Source organism: Mustela nivalis, assembly GCF_964662115.1.
Source record: "Mustela nivalis genome assembly, chromosome: 12".
Lineage (NCBI taxonomy): Eukaryota > Metazoa > Chordata > Mammalia > Carnivora > Mustelidae > Mustela > Mustela nivalis.
The window spans coordinates 70,282,463-70,301,055 of record NC_139031.1 but is presented as its reverse complement, the minus strand read 5'-3'; the positions used below and the strand labels follow the sequence as shown (position 1 = coordinate 70,301,055).

Genomic DNA, 18,593 nt, shown 5'->3' with positions numbered 1-18,593 from the left:
CTGGGATCGAGCCCCGCATCGGGCTCTCTGCTCAGCAGGGAGCCTGCTTCCTCCTCTCCCTCTGCCTACTTGTGATCTCTGTCTGTCAAATAAATAAATAATATCTTAAAAAAAAATAGACATAACTTCAGTTTTAATGAATTTGACTGGAACATTTGCCCACGACATTGTAGCTTACAGAAGGACTATTTTCCTCTACTTTCACGAGCATTGACTATAACCAATTCTTTTAATTTTTGCCATTCTGATGAGCAGAAATGGAATATCTTTTATATTAGTGTTTTCTTGACTGCTAGTAATATTGAGTATCTTTTTCACATGTTTCTTGATCATTTGTAATTATGTTGCCTGTTCTTATATATTGTCCATTTTTCTGTTATTTATTTTCATATTTTCAATAAGTTGCAGATTTATGGCATTAATAATGAGGATTTTCATGGTGGCCAGTTTTGTTGTGTAATTTTAAAATGCATGAACTTGCAGCAACTTTGGAAAAACATGGTGTTTAAGACAAATAATAGATTCAATATGATACTTATAGTCTGTTGTTTCACATAGCTCTTTTTTTGTTGTGCAATTTTTGTTTTGCTTTGTTTTATTCATAGACAGCTTTGAAATTTTTTAACTATTTTTCTTCAAAATCAGTATCCATTGACATAGACAATTTTTTTAGTCATTAGATTGGGGAAGAAATTTTGACAGATGGTAAGATGTGTTTTATTAATCCTGCTGTGTGTAAGTCCAACTCCAAACATTAATACCATAATATGAACATAATTTTGTTCTCTCTTTTTTCTAAACCTTAAAATATTTCAAGTTGTCTCCTTTACACATTAAATGTTCTTTTCTTAGGGTTGATTTTTGTTCAAAACCAACAGTACAGTGCATCCATACTCCTGTTTCCTGCCTTAACCCTAGGGATCTGTGGAGAACCCAGCTAGTGAGACCTTCAGGAGAGAGCCCAGGGGCCTGCCAGCCTCAGTGACATCAGCAGCTACTCTGAGCAAACTTTGACTTCCTGACTTCCAAGTTCAGAGATAGGATTGAGATTAAAGACATGTCTGAACCTTTTCCAAGGCCACGCAGGTGTTTCATTTGGTTAAGCATCCAGCTCTTCACTTCAGTTCATGTCATGATCTTAGTGTCGAGAGACTGAGCCCCAAACCAGGCTCCACGCTCAGCATAGCCTGCTTAAGATTCTCTCCCTTCTCTTCCTCTGCCCCTCCCCCTGTTCACACACTCTTGTACTAAATAAATAAATAAGTAAAATCTCAAGGGGAAAAAAGGAATCATGGCATCACTGGATTTTTATTATTCTTGCTTCATTTTCTCACCATCTTCTGTGTGTCATTAGTTGTGGGCTAGTATTGGTGGAAAATTTTGTTGGCGAAACAAAGAAAAGAGCTTTTTCCACAAAGCATCTCTGTGTTCAGCATCCTCAGGCCAGTGTCACTGATGATTTTTGTGGCCTTTTAAGTTCTGCTTTTTCCATTCCATTTTCTTTTTCCTTTATCTTCTCGTGGTTGTGAGGAGACTGATGTTTGCGTTGCGGTTTCTTGGTAACTAGTCTGTACTTCCTTGTAATCATGTTTCAGTAGCTTTCATCTAGGTTTTGCAGGTTTTCCTCTCATTCCATGGTCATCCATTGTATTTGAAATACCTAGTGTTGGTTCCCTGTTCCCAGCCCTTGTGGTGCTGTGGCAGTAGATGTGGTTTAATAGTTAGTGCCTCCTAGAGTGTGGTGAGAAACTTAATGGTGAATGCCTTGTTCATTCGGCATAGAAATACTGTCAAACATTAGATGGATATCAGTCATATAGGGCAGGAATTATACCCACTCATAAGATGTTTGATGTGGAGCACCTGGGTGGCTCAGTGGGTTAAAAGCCTCTGCCTTTGGCTCAGGTCATGATCCCAGGATCCTGGGATCGAGCCCTGCATTGGGCTTTCTGCTCAGCTGGGAGCCTGCTTCCCTTCCTCTCTCTCTCTCTGCTGGCCTCTCCGCCTACTTGTGATCTCTGTCTGTTAAATAAATAAATAAACATCTTTAAAAAAAAAAAAAGATGTTTGATATGGTCACAGTTTGATGTTCGACTACATTTTTGCCTTTAAATGAGCATGATATGATTTATCTCTCCTTAGCCTTTTTGAGTAACTGAAAATCAGCAAAATATATTGATATATGATATCCCTTTACCCATAGCTATTGAAATCTTGGCTCCTTGAGGATTTGCCAAACTGTACTGGACAGTCTCAGTTCTTGGAATATTTAAGGGTATAAGAAACCTCAGTAGTCACTTAAAGGTCTTTAGATTTGGCCCCATGATAGAGTCACCTGCAGGTCTCTCTGTCTCTATATATTCTCTCTTCTCATCTTCCAGAATCAGAATCAGATTTCAAAATCCCTTTAAGAAGGGAATGATGGGCATTTGCTTAGACCCAGGGCTGAGAGCCCACGGTACCTCCCATGACCCACAGTGTCCCATCACCCTCCCTGAGACCCTTCTGGCTTTACCCCTGCAGGATATGTGTGCTTTCTGTCAATCCTGGCCTGTTTCCCTCTCACAGCCTTACAGTCTGCTTTCCCCCGTGGCTCCCCACTCTGCCAGAGAGGTAGGAGGTCACAGTGGGCAGGCACTGGGAGGTGGGTGCCATAGGGAAGAGCATGAGAGACAGAGTCTAGCCAGTGGTGTTTCAAGAAGCAGTGTCAGACCTATTTCTGCTGTCTTTTGTGGATAATCTGACCAGTCCAAGAGAACAGACCAGAAGAATCTGGGTAACTCTACAGTGAAGATCCCCTTTGACAAACAAGTAGCTTGGAGGAACCAAAGTTGTGTGCATTAATTAGAGAAAGATAGGAAAGAAGACTTCAAAAATTTTCAGTCTTCTCCAAGAGGTATAATAATAGTATATCTGTAAAACAAGAATATAGGCTATTTTGAAGAAGAGGAACTTAGTGAACAGAAAGTTGCTTTAGAAATTAAAAATATGGGGGCACCTGGGTGGCTCAGTGGGTTAAAGCCTCTGCCTCTGGCTCAGATCATGATCCCAGGGTCCTGGGGATCGAGCCCCATGTTGGGTTCTCTGCTCAGCAGGAGCCTGTTTCCTCCTCTCTCTTTGCCTACTTGTGATCTCTGTCTGTCAAATAAATAAATAAATAATTAAAAAAAAATATGAGGACAGAAATAAAAATTAACAAAAAAAGGTGGATGATAATGTTGAAGAAATATGCCAGGAAAATAGAGCATAAAACATAAATCTAAAAAATGAAAAAGAAAGAGTCAAAAAAAAAATTAGAAGTCCAGTCCAGGATATCCAACATCTGAATAATTGGAGGAAATAGAAAGGAGGGAATCATTAAGGTAATAATCATTAAACTATTTCCAGCTGTGAAGGATAGAATTTCAAGATGAATAGCATCCATTAAATTCCCATAACATTTGATGAAAATAGACTGACAATAAGATTCCTTATTGCAAAATTTCAGAACACTGGTTTCAGAGAAAAGTACTACAAAGGAAATGGCATTATTGCAATGGACCAAGAGTCACAAAAGCATTAGGTATTTCAACAGCAACACCAGAAGGGGGACAGCATTGGGGAAGTGGCTAAAAGGTTCAGATTTATTTTTTTTTAATTCTTATTTATTTATTTTTAATTTCTTTTCAGTGCTCCAGAATGCATTGTTTATGCACCTCACCCAATGTTCCATGCAATACCTGCCTTCCATAATACCTACCACCAGGCTCACCCAACCTCCCACCCCCTTCTGCTCCAAAACCCTCAGTTTGTTTCTCAGAGTCCACAGTCTCTCATACTTCGTCTCCCCCTCCAATTTCCCCGAACTCACTTCTCTCCATCTCCCCATGTCCTCCATGTTATTCCTTATGCTCCACAAATAAGCGAAACCATATGATAATTGACCACCTCTGCTTGACTTATTTCACTCAGCATAATCTCTTCAGTCCCATCCATGTTGCTACAAAAGTTGGGTATTCATCCTTTCTGATGGAGACACAATACTCAATTGTATATATGGACCATATCTTCTTTATCCATTGGTCCATTGAAGGGCATCTTGGTTCTTTCCACAGTTTGGCGACTGTGGCCATTGCTGCTATGAACACTGGGGTACAGATGGCCCTTCTTTTCACTACATCTGTATCTTTGGGGTAAATACCCAGTAGTGCAATTGCAGGGTCATAGGGTAGCTCTCTGTTTAATTTCCTAAGGAATCTCCACGCTGTTTTCCAAAGTGGCTGCAGATGGTTCAGATTTTTAAAAAAAAGAACATTTGGGGTACCTGCCTGGGCCAGTTGGAAGAGCATGTGACTCTTGACCTCAGGATCATGAGTTCAAGCTCCATAGTGGATGTAGAGCTTACTAAAAATAGATAAATAAAATTATTCTCTCAACCTAGTGTTCTGTACAAGCTATCAAGTAAAGTGGGAATAAAATAATTATTTTCAGATGTTCAAGAAGTTGAAAAATATGCCCGCCCTAGCATCCTTTCTCAGGAAGCTACATAAAGGTGTACTCCACTAGACCTGGTATAAACCAAGGCAGAGAAGAGAAAGAAACCAAATAATAGAGGCTAGCACAGGAGAACGATGCAGGGGATTTTCAGAACAGTGTTGAAAAGAATCCCAGGATGACAGTTACACATCACGTCAGGAGAGTAGCCCACTGGTCCTATTAGAGCAGGTTAGAAGTTGCCAGGAGAGATTTCCAAGAAGAGAAAATTGTTAGGTGGAGCAACTAACATGTTCAAGCAGATTTCCAAGGTGGGAGAAGAGTTTGGCATTAAATTAGCTGTAATTATAAAGAAAATTAAATGAAGGAAAACAAGCCAATAAACAAAAGAACTAGATCATCACTAACACCAGGAAAAACAAATTATTGTGCGGGTGAAGAAAAATATTCATAGTAAGCTTGATGGCTCAGGTATAAGTAACAATTACACAATCATAACATTGAAACATTAATATTGGTATAATTAAAAAAGAAAAACACCTCTTTAAGTGAATCTGCTGTAACCAAACAAGCTCCTTTCAGGATTAGCATCCTAGAAAGGGCTTTTTGACACTTTGTTCAAAGTTCTTTTCCCTACACCACATGATTAATACATCAAATTACCGTAATTAGCTTATTATTTGACTTTATATGCACTCAGTCACATAGGTTTGTCATCATTTTCATATTGAAGATAATACTTCTACCTTCTCTGATGGTGTGGGAAGTTAAAAAATAGAATGCAGCTTGTTAATGCCTGTATTTGGCATCTGAATTGCAGTGCACGGCCGCAGAAGGCCCTTATTACCATGTTGGTTTCCATGGGAGGCCACTCACCTAATTACGCGCTGGCTTTTCTTCTTCACCTGCTTAGACACAATGCTCTCCTCCAGGGTTACATTCAGGGTCTGCACTGCAGGTGAAATTATTCTCAAAGACATCTGACTATGACATAGTGACAGATGCCCCACGGGCATTTCTGTTTGATGTATTAACGTATTTTTTTCATGTGGTGATATTTATTGTCACTTAAATCTATGAATGCAAAATGAAGAGCATAAGGATAATATTTACTAAGTTAACAGCTGTTCATAATGCTGAGCTAGATGTTCATTAAAAAAAAAAAAAACACACAACAGTTGAGCTAAAATAAGACCTCGTAATGGTTCTCTGTAAATTTAAGGAGATGTGAAAACCAGGTGAGATAAACTATTATGTTGAAAGAGCATGTTCTTTAATAACTCCAAAGCTCTGTGTTTGCCTAAATAGCTCATAGATCATTAAATGATTGCAGTGTCATAAATACTGAATATTCATTATGGTGAAGAGAAAGAAAGTACAGTGATCAAATCCTTTTGCCCCTAAATCTGGTTATTTTGAGTTTTGGTTTACTTATTGGACAGCAAGACAATATATGTGAAACATTTATCTTGGATTCTAAAAATGTACATATTTTTGTTTACATTTCATATATCCTTGTTTATGGTAATATAGGATGTCATGCATCTAAGAACTGAGATTGTTCTTAATGGGAATCAGATAAAATTTCAAGCATTACAAAAATGATGCATCATTGAAAAATGAAAGGGGAAATAAACCAACTGGAATGGTGCATAACTCGTGATTTCATAACAAAGCATGGGATATTCTACAGTAATTTCATCCTGATCCCCAGCAAAACATCTGTTAAAAGTTTTATCTTGCTTGATGTATATTCCTAGTAAGTACTGGAATAAACTCATAGCAAAAATTGTCAATGTTAACTGAATTTCTAGAATCACTGTGCTGTTCTACCCACAAAATGTGTCTGCTCTCAATATGACATTGTAAAATAAATATTCACTATTAACTAATGGTTTGTTTCTTAGCATAATATCAATTTTAGACAAATGGGTAATTTTAGCAGTTAATTACTTAGAGGGCAATTTAAAATCTCAATCAAAAGCCTGAGGACATTGTCCTTGTTATAAATATTTATGATGATTAAAGGTATAGCAACCAATTGCTGGAACATAATTGGTATGTCAGAAACTGGTTAGAATTTGGTGGGGAGGGTAGTTTATTTTTTCCCCCTTTAAGCCATTTACTCTGAATTTTATTAAATTTTGGCTACCATAGTTGAGTTGAATGCAGGACTGGTATTCTTTATAACTCTCAGTGATTTACAGATTGATCATTGTGGTAAAGAAAATGACTATAACAGTCTAAATTTTGTCCTTCTTTCAGTGTTTTGTATGTTCTTTAAAAATTAATAATCATGAGTGACTGAAAATTAACGTTTATGAAAAAAAAGATTAATTGCTGTTGTCTCCAGCTGATACCTAGAAACGTAGATGCATGAATCTTAATATCATGACAATATTGGATCTTTCTGTGTTTTTCTGTAATGTACTGTCATTTCCATGTTATCCTCATGGCTTTTCTAGAACAGTCCTTGGCACTTTTTTAACAGAATTGTTTTGGGATAACCCAAAATAACCAAAGTAATTGTGAATACTGTGGCTTATTCTCTGAAATGTCTGAAATCCTACTGGCATAAAGCTGAGTTTCATTTTTTAAAATTTCAGTATCTATATTAATTAAAAAGATATGAGGATTATTATGCTCGAAAAATCACTATTTTTCTTTCATAGTCCAGGGAACAAGCAGGTGTATAAGAGTCAGAATAATGTTATGCCAAATTAAGATTGTCTTATACAGATGGCTCCAAGAATTGATTCCTAAATGAGACTTTCTAATGTTTAAATAGAAAATCAGATAACACCTGATTTTCTCCATACTCTGTATTAGAGCTCTCATTTAGCTAGTAATGATTTCCTACTATGCATTACTGTGAATTTATAGAGACTTTTCTCATTCTGTATTTTGGGAAATAGGATTATTTCATGAAGATATTAAAGAGTGTTTTAGTCTCAGCACCTGTCCGGGTTTTTTTTTTGAACATTTTTATCCTATTTTTATTGTAACAAAATAATCTTCCATATCTAGAAAGTGAAGGATTAACAATAAAAGAAATGGTAAAAGAAAGTGAAACTCCATGGGTTGATTCATATTTTGCTAGACATTTAGAAGGGATCTCAGTAGTGAATTTCTGGTGAAGATACTAAGCCGCTTTCAGTTGTTCAGCTCATGTCTTTTGTATCTTTGGCATCATCTGCTGACTGGTTGTAAAAATCTGGATCAGACAAAGGAATCAAGGCAGCTAATTAAATGGCAGAGTCTTTCTTAGGAGTGCTTTAAAGCCCTGATTGAAAAGAAATCACCCCAAAGATTGATGAAAACAGTGACTGGAAATATGCTCTATGTTGTTTTGTAAGATGGCAGATACTTGTAAGATGAAATTACCCAGCTTGGGGAGTACCCAGTGAGAGTACATCCTTCTGGGTTTTAAGCTTCCAGCCATTCCCCTTGCCTCTCTCTCATTTAAGATGGGTCCTGCACTTGACCCCTTTGTTTGCATGTTTTCTAAGACAAACATGAGGACCCAGGAGGGAAATCGGCCTAAGTAATAGAGTTATATACACACTACCAAGGATTTTTCTTGATTTTTGGAAAGGTAGAGCCTTCATGTTACTAGCCCATACATCTCATAGAAGGTCATTAATGTATCCATTCCTATTATTTGAGACCTCTCTGACAGGATATAAAGAGAGGTTTGTTGATCACTATATCCAAATTCAAAGTATTCCCTTCATGCCATTTGAAATTTTTCTGTTATAGCTTATGTGTGTGAGCTTTTTCTAAGATCCTTTGACTCAAGGTTTATCACCTTAGTCAGTTTTTCAGTGTGCATCTCTCTCTCTCCTTTTTCAAAAAAAATATTTAATTTATTTATTTGATAGAGAGAGAGAGAGAGATCACAAGCAGACAGAGAGACAGGCAGAGAGAGGGGGGAAGCAGGCTCCCCACTGAGCAGAGAGCTTGATCCCAGGACCCTGAGCATGACCTGAGCTGAAGGCAGAACCCACTGAGCCAGCCAGGCACCCCTCTCTCTTCTTTTTAATTGTAATTTTATTTTGTTTTTATCTGGAAACCTGTACCTCTCACTCCCCTTCAGCCATTTTGTCCAACTACCCACTCTCTTCCCCTCTGGCAACAAGCAGTTTCCTGTTTATGGGTCTGTTTCTTCTTCTTGTTTGTTTGTTTATTTATTTGATTCCACATATAAGAAGTGACTTATTTCACTTAGCATAATACTTCTAGGTCCATCCTTGCTGTCACAAATGGCAAGATCTCTTTTTTATGGCTGAGTAATATTCCAGTAAGTGCATGTTTGTGTGTATGATTCATATTTTGCTGGACATTTAGTTTGTATATACACACAAACACACACCATCTCTTCTTTTTTAAAAAAGTTATTTATTTGAGAGAGAGACATCACAAGTAGGCAGAGAGGCAGGCAGAGAGAGAGAGAGGGAAGCAGGCTCCCTGCTGAGCAGAGAGCCTGATGCAGGGCTCTATCCCAGGACCCTGAGATCATGACCTGAGCCAAAGGCAGAGGCTTAACCGACTGAGCCAATTAGGTGACCCCCCATCATCTCTTCTTTATCCATTCATCTATCACTGGTTACATGGATTGCTTCTGTACCCTGGCTATTGTAAATAATGCTGCAGTAAACATAGGGATGCATATATCTTTTTGAATTATTTTCATTTTCTTAGTGTAAATACCCAATAGTGGTATTATGGGATAATATGATGTTTGTATTTTTAATTTTTTGAGGACTTTCCATACTGTTTTCCATAGTGGTTCCATCAGTTTGCATTCCTGCCAACAGTACACAAGGTTTCCTTTTTCTCCATTTCTCACCAACATTTGTTATTTCTTGTCTTTTTGATTCTAGTCATTCTGACAGGTGTGAGGTTATATCTCCTTATGGTTTTGATTTGCATTTCTCTTATTATGAGTGATGTTGAACATCTTCTCATGTGTTTTTTGACCATCTGGGTATCTTTTGAAAAATGTCTATTCAAGTCCTCTGCCCAATTTTTAATTGGGTTGAGTGTGTGTGTGTGTGTGTGTGGTGTATAAGTTCTGTATATATTTTGAGCATTAACTCTTAATCAGACATATCATTTGCAGATATTACTTTTCATTTCAGTAGATTGCCTTTTTGTTTTGTTGATGCTTTCCTTCACTGTGCAGAAGCTTTTTATTTTGGTGTAGTTCCAATAGTTTATTTTTGCTTTTTTCCCCCCTTGCCTGAGGAGACATGTCTAGAAAAATGTGTCTGTAGCCAATGTCAAAGAAATTACTACTTGTGTTCTCCTCTAGGATTTCTATGGCGTAACTCTTGAGTTTTTCCAGCACCATTTATTGAAGATGCTGTCTTTTTTCCATTGGATATTCTTGCCTTTTTTGTCACAGATTAGTTGAACCTATAAGCATAGGTTCGTTTCTGGGCTATCTCTCTCTCCTTTTTAGAAAGTTGTATTAGTTTTATCAATTGATATTAAGACACTTCATGTTGATTAGTGTCTGAGATGTTACTTAAAGCACTAAAACCATTTTAAACTTATTTATTTATTTATTATTTATTACTTATCATTGTGTGTAAAAAAGAATGACCCTTTAGTTAGGGGAGAATAACATACATTCACAAATGAGAAAAATTTGTATTTCATGTTATTCCTTTTAGTTCTAAAAAGTGTGTGTCAGTCAGGTCAGTTGCCTAATTCTGAGCTATTTGGACAAAGAGAAACCTGGTAACAACAGGTCTTAAGATTATGTTATTTGAATTCCTTGAAAAAACTGTTTCAGTTTTTCTCTTGGAAAATAATGTTAGGTAACTATTAAAGCCAGTAGCTTAAGTTTGACCATTTTGTTTCTACCTCACTAGGGAATAATTCTAATACTAATTTTAGGCTATTAACCAAGTTTATTAAAGGGAAATTCTTATCCTCATTTCTACCAACTTGCTTCATCATATACACAAACCCTGATAACTTGGACACCTACTTATGGTATTAGAGCTTCTTTCAAAGAATTTGACAGAACAAAGATCTGTCTTTGAAATGCCATTTGAATCCCTGTAAGCATCCCAGCTCTGGTTCCCATGGTTTCGATCTGCTTCTTAAGATGGGTGTCTTTGTGCACCTTGCCTGATATCTACCATTGCACTGAGGCCAGAAGAGATTGCAGAATGGGAGGCCAGCTTCCCTGGAATACACAAAGATCACAGAAAGTGCGCAAGATCTTTCCCACAAGGGCTTGCCCAAATACCTGAAATTCTCATTTTTGGAGTTATTCCTCTCCAAAAAATTACCATCTTTAGGAATAAGATATTAATGTATAAATATCTCAGAGAAAGTAAATTAAATAATTGCTCCATTATCTGGAAATGATAAAATGTTATGTATCTCAGGACCTCGAGAGAATGGAACAAAGAAGAAAAAAACTAAATGGAAGATCTCAAAAAGGATAATAAGTAGCAAGACAAATTACTCCTGGGACTCTTGATTTTCCAGGAACTGTACCTATCTGTAGTACATGGCAAAAAAGTATACACCTACAGACTGATGGCTGGGCATGGATATTCGTGTCTTACTTGCCCCAGTAGCACACTTCACCCTGTCAAGGATGTCCAAAGTGACACGTAAATTATACCGTAATATTGAATATCTGGGGCTTTGTTTTTGGCTCCCTTACATCTCCATATGACATGCTAAGCATTCTTTTAAAAAAAATTTAATAATGAAACTGCAATGATGTTTTGTAGGACCTGTTTGGCATGAATTCTGTACATTGTATTTGCAGTTAGGATTTGGTATTTGCATTAGGTATTTGCATATTAGAAACTCACCTAAATGGAATGAGTCATGCCGAATCACACTGGGGCCTTTAAAATTTTCAGAAGACCTAATATTGTAATGATACCATTATCTGATGTATATTGTAAAATATTTTGACATTTCTCAAATGTTTTGGGGTCTCAAAGTTTCTAATTATATTTACCTCCAAAAAGTTTGAGGTTCAGGTAATTTCATGTTTATACTGCCTATGGGTTTTTAAGCAATATAGTGGTAAACATGGAACATATTATTTGAAGTATTTATGAATAATAAACTTTGGTTTATTGGCCACTGTCATTTTTCTAGCCTTAGTTTCATACCATGTATAACTACTTCAAGCAAATAGCATATGTACTTACAAAAATTAAACCGTACACAAGCAGTACTCTTAATTACTGGGTGTCAGAACAAGACAAAAATGGGTTCAGATATTAGTATTACCTCTTGCTCTGTGGCCCTTTAGCTGATTCATTTAATTTCTTTGAGGCTTTGTTTCTTTATCTGTGAAATAGGGATAATAACCTCTCTCTGGCAGAGGTGTTGGGAGGATTAAATTATCTAAGTGAGTGTAAAATATTTAGCACAATGTCTGTCATCAAAAGCACTTGGTAAATGGCAGTATTACAGCTCTTTTATTTGTGAGTTCCTTTCATTTCTGTTATCAAAAAATTATGAAATGGTGCATTACAAGGGGAATGACTATTAAAGGTATCTAAGACTCAATCAGTCATTCTCAAGATGAGAAATTTGAGATCCAGAGATGTTAAACTTGGTTCCTGGGGAGCAGAAAAGTACATTAAATGTCTTTCTGAGAATTGGCTGTATACCATAAGGCATAGGGTCCCTTGCTAATAGCTCTAATAAGCCTCCTGTAAGCCCCGAGAGACTCTAGACACTCCTTAAAGAAAGTTGACCCATGAAAATCTGTTAAGATGTTCTCTGTGCTTTGTTTCATATGAAGGTGAACCACATATATTAAAAAACTCATGCATTTCAGATCATAGAACCTAATGACTCTAACCACCAATCACACATCTATAGACTTTGAAAGGGAAGGGAATATAAATCTTGTTGTTTACTGTAGGTGCCAAAAATTCTTCTGGGTAATAAGATATACTGAGTCCAACAATGTATGCTTTTTACCCACTTAAGATTTTTTTGATTAAAGGCCTTATCTTGATTTTTTTATTTACCTACTTAAAACCTAAAAAGTTTCATAAGGGAATAGATGAAGTATTAAAGTCTGTCCCCAAGAAGTATAGAGCATGGCACAGAGAATACGAGCATCCTGCCAGAGATGACAGGACAACTGGGCTATAGATAGATCTGCTGCCGGCAAAAATGTCCCCATTCATCAGATCATTGCTATTTAAGGCATTTTCCCATTGGGGTTTGTACTGCAGAAAGTGAACCTATTCAAACTAGAGTATAAATCCTCAGTGGTTATGTTGAAGAATTTGGAGGAATCTCCTTTTATAAAGTTGAAGAGAATATCCTGAGGTGACAACATATTTTTAGGAAGACCTTATGGCTACTATACTAGAAAGATGGGGAGAGAATTTCATATCTATTGATAATACTTAATCAACTTCAATACCTATAAAGCCATGTTACTAATTTCTGAGAGGATTTTAAATAGCAAAAACAAATTCAGCAATTATATACTCATTATGTTACATACGAATTGAGACTTTAACAAACTTGGGTTCACTTAGGAAAAGCACTTTTGCTGTATTGGGTCTACATCTCTGTTCATCCATGCATTACCAAGCACCAACCCCTTTTAAGATGATGTCATGGGAAGTTCACACACCCCGAGTGATGAACGAATTACTTGGAGTAAGTTTCTTGTGCGTCTAGGGCTTAGTTTTCTTAATTAAAAGAAAAGAAAAAAAAAATACAAGATGATCGACGGAGAGGATTGAATGATACATGTAGAGTACTCGGAACAGCTTTTAAATTAGAGTCAACTTTCAGTTGGTATCAGTCCCCCTCTTTTCAGTTGCTGAGATTCCATCGATATGTACCAAGTTTTATTAGCAAATACCAAAGATGATTTGTACCCTTTTCTGTGCCTGTGGCCCCCTCTTTGGTGGTCTTTCTTGTCCTCACACTGTCCCTCTGGTTTTTCAAAAAGATCAAGTGTAGGTTATTGTATGGTGATTTAATACAATCAAGTTGGATGGTTTTCTCAAAAATGTATATGAGAAAGTTAGGTATTTGCCTGCTTATCTAACAGAAGAGATTTCCAAGATGTGAGTTCTTAAGACATTGCCACAGAATATTCCATTCTATTTAACTTAGCCAGGCCACTGCTTCCTTACAGCCTTCCCCCAGCTAGCAGTGCCTATTCTGTTAAGTACATTTAAATATTACTGCTAAAACACCAACTTTTCTAATGTTTTTAGTAAAGTGTACTGTTGTCCCCCCCACCATTATTTTTATAATGAGTTGACTTTTATATATTGTCTTATACATTGTCTAGTTTTATACATTGTCTTTTCATTTATTTGGGTTTTTCTTAACTTATCTAGTGACCTGCTTGCTTGGTCACTTGAGTCTTTTCCCCCAGGGTAGCAAAAGGTCTGTCAATATAACACATCATTTCAAGTTGTGCATCCAGGGACTGTTCAGTTTGATGTCCTAGGAAAATTTTACATTGTGATGAGTGACAAAATTGCTCTGATTTATCCCTTCCACGGGTGGCTCTTCGTCTTATGGCGGATCCTTTTTTTTTTTTTTTTTTTAAGTTACGCTCAGTTTGTGTTGCTGACACAGTGCAGATTTCTCAAAGTGGTAGCCATCTGCTTGTGTGTCTCTCATACCCAGAGAGCTGTGAGCTCCTGGGGTCCAGGGACTCCGTCTAATACCTTACTCGTCTTTGCATCCCTCGTGCATGACAGCACCTGGCCTGGCACACAGTTGGCACTTAATAAATCCCAAATGAATTTATTCTATGGAGATTTGTTTTGACTTGACTTTGTGCGCTTGCTCGAAGTGCTAAAATTTGGGGGCTCGGACCCTGTTTGGGGCCGTATTCATTTTGTCGGGGCTTCGTTTGTCATGTACACAGTTGTAATTGGAGTGTGTAGTTGCCTCCTTCCCTGACACCAGTTTTCTTAATCTCCTTTAATATGGTATCCCATTTGAATAGCGTCTCTATTAGCATGAGGATTATATATTTTCACTAATTAGTAAAGGTATTAAAAGAAGAGCCCTTTGGGACTGCCTGATTTTACCCACTTCTACCCCTAGTGTTTAGAAAATCCCATGGCATTGTTCCCTATCTGTTATTTTTGTATCTGCTTCATCCAGATGTCTCTAAATTCAGCTCAGTAATCACATTACTGGTGTAGGAGTGTCAGCTGCGTGCCCGGGCTAGGAAGATGGTTAAGGCACACAGCCTGTGAGAGGCGGGGTACTAGATATGTGGTAGACACACGCAGAGGCCGCCCCTGGAGCACAGCGGGAGGAGCACCTCACACACACCTGTGGAGGGAGTGAGGGCCTGGGGATGTGGTCATAGCAGGCTCTGGGGAAGAGCGGTTCTTCAGATGAGACCTAAGAAATATCTGGGGAATCACAGGCAGTGGGGAAAGGGGGCTTTTTTTTGTCAGAAAAGAGGCAAAAATAAGGTTAAAGGCTTGAAGAGCCCTGTGCTCAGCGTTGGGGTGGGTGAGATTGCTTGAAGTCAGGGAACAAGCACCCAGCCGGCCCCACGGCTCACTCAGCAGCCTAGAAGGCTGTGGTATTCTATGCCTAGACTTGATCCTGTCAGTTAGAGGAAGCAGCTTCTGAGTCAACATTTTGTCTACTTGTGTTGACTTCTGACCAAGATTCCTACAGTGAAGTGGTCAAGATTGTGGACTTTGGAATCGAACTGCCTGGGTTCGAGTCCTCATTCTGCCACTTAATTGCTGTACTTTGAGAAACTGTGCTCAGTTTCCTTATCACGACTACAGAGATGATAATAGTAGTACCTCTGTCATTAAAATCATTACGGACTAGGGTTGTATTCTCTAATCCATCCATAGAATGGCAGTTGGCCCTTTCTGTCTGTGAAAGTGAGACTCATGGCCACAGTTAAATAGGCAGTCACATTCCAATAAGTCTCTGCTGGGCCCTAAAGGTCAGTTAGCTCCTGGCAGAAGGCTGAACTTTCTTTTTAAAATCAGTTCATTTTTTGCAATCAAGTTCATTATGTGGTCTGCTTTTGCCTTTTGTTTTTAGGCTTTTGAAAACACAAAGTAGCTTTATTGGCTCACTTTTTCCCTTCTAAACTGAAGGAAAATGGATTTTTGTAGAAACTGTAAACTTAGGCTTCAGGATGGAGGAGGTATTAGGGGTAAAGAATGAAGCTGGAAGCTGCTGGCCATAGTGGTAAGTCTTTTCATCTGCCACACAGGGAAGATTGAGGGGAGGAGGCTAGAGGGATGTTTGCTTCCTGAGGTTCTTGAGCCACTAATTTAATCTAGGCTAACACAGAACAGACTTTTTCTTTCTGATGCTGAAATTGTGGAAATAATGACCCCGGGCCTTTGTTGCTCCATAGGATGTCATCATGTACAAAGATTTTGAACTGAATTTATCTTTCTGTGATTTCAGTGTATCCACCCTGTAAAAAGTATACCTGGCTTTCATAGCCACCCACAGGTTGGAAAGCAGTCCAGAAATGCCAGCTTCCAGGGCCCTCAAGGAGTTGCAAGTCTCTTCCATTTAAGTATTTTGGAATCCTTATATCATCAATCGTTGGCAACTAACTCATACTAATTTCCCCGAAACTGCTTTTTTTTCACTAGCTAATTATGTAGACTGGAATATCGATGGCTCTTAAAACATTGTTTTCCTTTTGTGTTTTAAAAGATTGATTTCTAGGAGCACCTGGATGGCTCAATAAGTTAAATGTCTCTTTTCGGCTCAGATCGTGATCTCAGGGTCCTGGGATCGAGTCCCGCATCAGCTCCCCTCTCAGTGGCAAGTCTGCCTCTCTCTCTTCCTCTGTGATATCTCTCGCTCTCACTCTCTTTCAAATAAATAGATAAAATCTTTAAAAAAAAAAAAGATTCGTTGCTAAAAACTAGAAAGAAGACCCCAGAGATAAAACCTTAAAACAACAGCCACGGGTTATATAGACAAGTGGGACTATTCGGACAAGGAACATCTTATAAACTAGTCACAATTAACACAAAAACATAAATAGGTAAGGCCCTTACTGAGGGCTACGGTAAGGAAAAAAATGGAAGACTCAAAATATTCCATTGGATAGCAAAAAATAAACAAAAAACAGTGTTTCTTGTACTACGGAACAATACAGGAAGAAAGAAGTCCCATCTGATTAGTCATTTAAAATGCTACCAGTGAAAGCACTTCTCCAAGGAATAGCTGTAGACCACGCAGGACAAAAAAAAAAAAAGATTCGTTGCTAAAAACTAGAAATTATTAGGATTATTTTGTGAAGTCAGTAGTTTTAAAATATTTCCCTTTTCAGGGCACCTGGCTGGCTCAGTCAGTTAAGTGTCCGACTCTTGATTTCAGCTTAGGTCTCCATCTCAGGTCTCCATCTCACGGTCATGAGTTCAAGCCCCTCTTTGGGATCTGTGCTGGGCATGGAGCCTGCTTAAAAATAAATGAATAAATGGGGTGCCTGGGTGGCTCAGTGGGTTAGGCCTCTGCCTTCGGCTCAAGTTATGATCTCTGGGTCCTGGGATGGAGCTCCGCATCGGGCTCTCTGCTCAGCGGGGAGCCTGCTTCCCCCTCTTTCTCTGCCTGCCTCTCTGCCTACTTGTGATCTCTCTCATGCTCTGTCAAATAAATAAATAAAAATATCAAAAATAAATAAATGAATGGATAAATGAATAAAATAAAATGTTTCCTTTTTCATAAACAGAATATTGGACACCCTTGCAAATCACATTTTGTTATTATCAAAATAGGAATATTTGATATGATCCAGTATGAAACTAAACACAGAAGGCCATCAGTCACTTCCTAAAATTATTTCTTATAAAAGTATTGCTCTTAAATTCTTGGTTTCTCTGTTTTCTGTTTCCTTTCAGATGGGTCTGCTTTGTAACCAGTGAAGGTGCATGTCTGTCTTTAGGCAACAGCCTAATCTCTATGGCCATATGTGCAAAAGCAGTATAATTACAATGTAGTATTAATTGGGCCATGTGACTGTTTTGTTTTAATTATTGAAATCATCTTATCTTTCCATTCCTTAAAGCATGTTAATGGGTGAATCACTGGATAACATGTTTATGTCCTTTCTATGGAATTAAATATGTGCACATTTACATAAACTTGGTAAAAAAATCTGCTTCTGTTGATAATGTTATGGATAGATTTTTTTTCCCCTGTGTCTCAAGCATCAATAGAAGCCTGAGGAAATCAGATATTATCAAGGATCAATTCTTTACATTTCACCCAAGTTACAGAGTACAGATTGGATTATAGATTCCTGGCTGGGGAGGGTTTTACCCTGGGTTGACGTAATAAGCCCGTAGAAAATTTCAGATTTACTTGTTAACGAACTAGAGATTTCCATACCTTTATGCACATTCTCCTTAAATAATTTGGGTAGGAAATTTAGTGATGGGTACCCATTTTTACCAAATACAAGTTCTTGGCAGACTGTATGTAGAAACTGGCTTTTATCTGTGTTCAGATTTTAACTTTTGTCTCCCTATTTTTTCAGTTGTTTTTATTTCAGTTGCTGCGAGGGCTGTCTTACATCCACCAGCGTTATATTTTGCACAGAGACCTGAAACCACAGAACCTTCTGATCAGTGACACGGGGGAGTTAAAGCTGGCAGATTTCGGTAGGAAAGCAGTTAATTACCAGTCTATTTTGTCACACTGTGAGAATGCCAGGCAGATGGTGGCACTGCGTTTGTTTAGGTGTTCTTCTTCCATCATTATAGATCATGGTAACATTTTTTGGAGGATTGAAGGAATTTTTTTTTTTTAATGATCAACATCAAGCTTCGTAGCGCTATTAAAAATTCACACTGCTTGTTAGAGTCTTGAATAATCATAAGCATAAATCAGATCTCATGTATTTCTAAAGGAAAAGTCAGTTCAGTTTTGATCATGAAATATATTGAAAGAAATCTAGTTTTTTTTCACCTTTTATTATGCAAAATGTCAAACCCATTCCAAAGCAGGAGGATAGTATAAGAAACCCTTCCCTAACCCATCACCCAGTTTTCACAATTATCAATTTGTTGTCAGACTTGAAGAAACCTGAACTTAAGCCTCTGGACTTTTCTGGGGCATCACAAAATACATTC

The 18,593-nt window shown here is 37.8% G+C and overlaps 1 protein-coding gene across 10 annotated transcripts in view; it reads left to right on the top strand.

Moving 5' to 3' along the window:
• The window catches only part of CDK14 (cyclin dependent kinase 14), a 575,914-nt gene that overhangs the window by 281,096 nt on the left and 276,225 nt on the right, over positions 1 to 18,593 (top strand). For all 10 annotated transcript variants that reach the window (XM_082692298.1, XM_082692296.1, XM_082692295.1 and 7 more), the window contains one exon: positions 17,999 to 18,122. In XM_082692298.1, the coding sequence (XP_082548424.1) occupies positions 17,999 to 18,122 (124 nt within the window). The remainder of the gene's footprint in view (positions 1 to 17,998; positions 18,123 to 18,593) is intronic.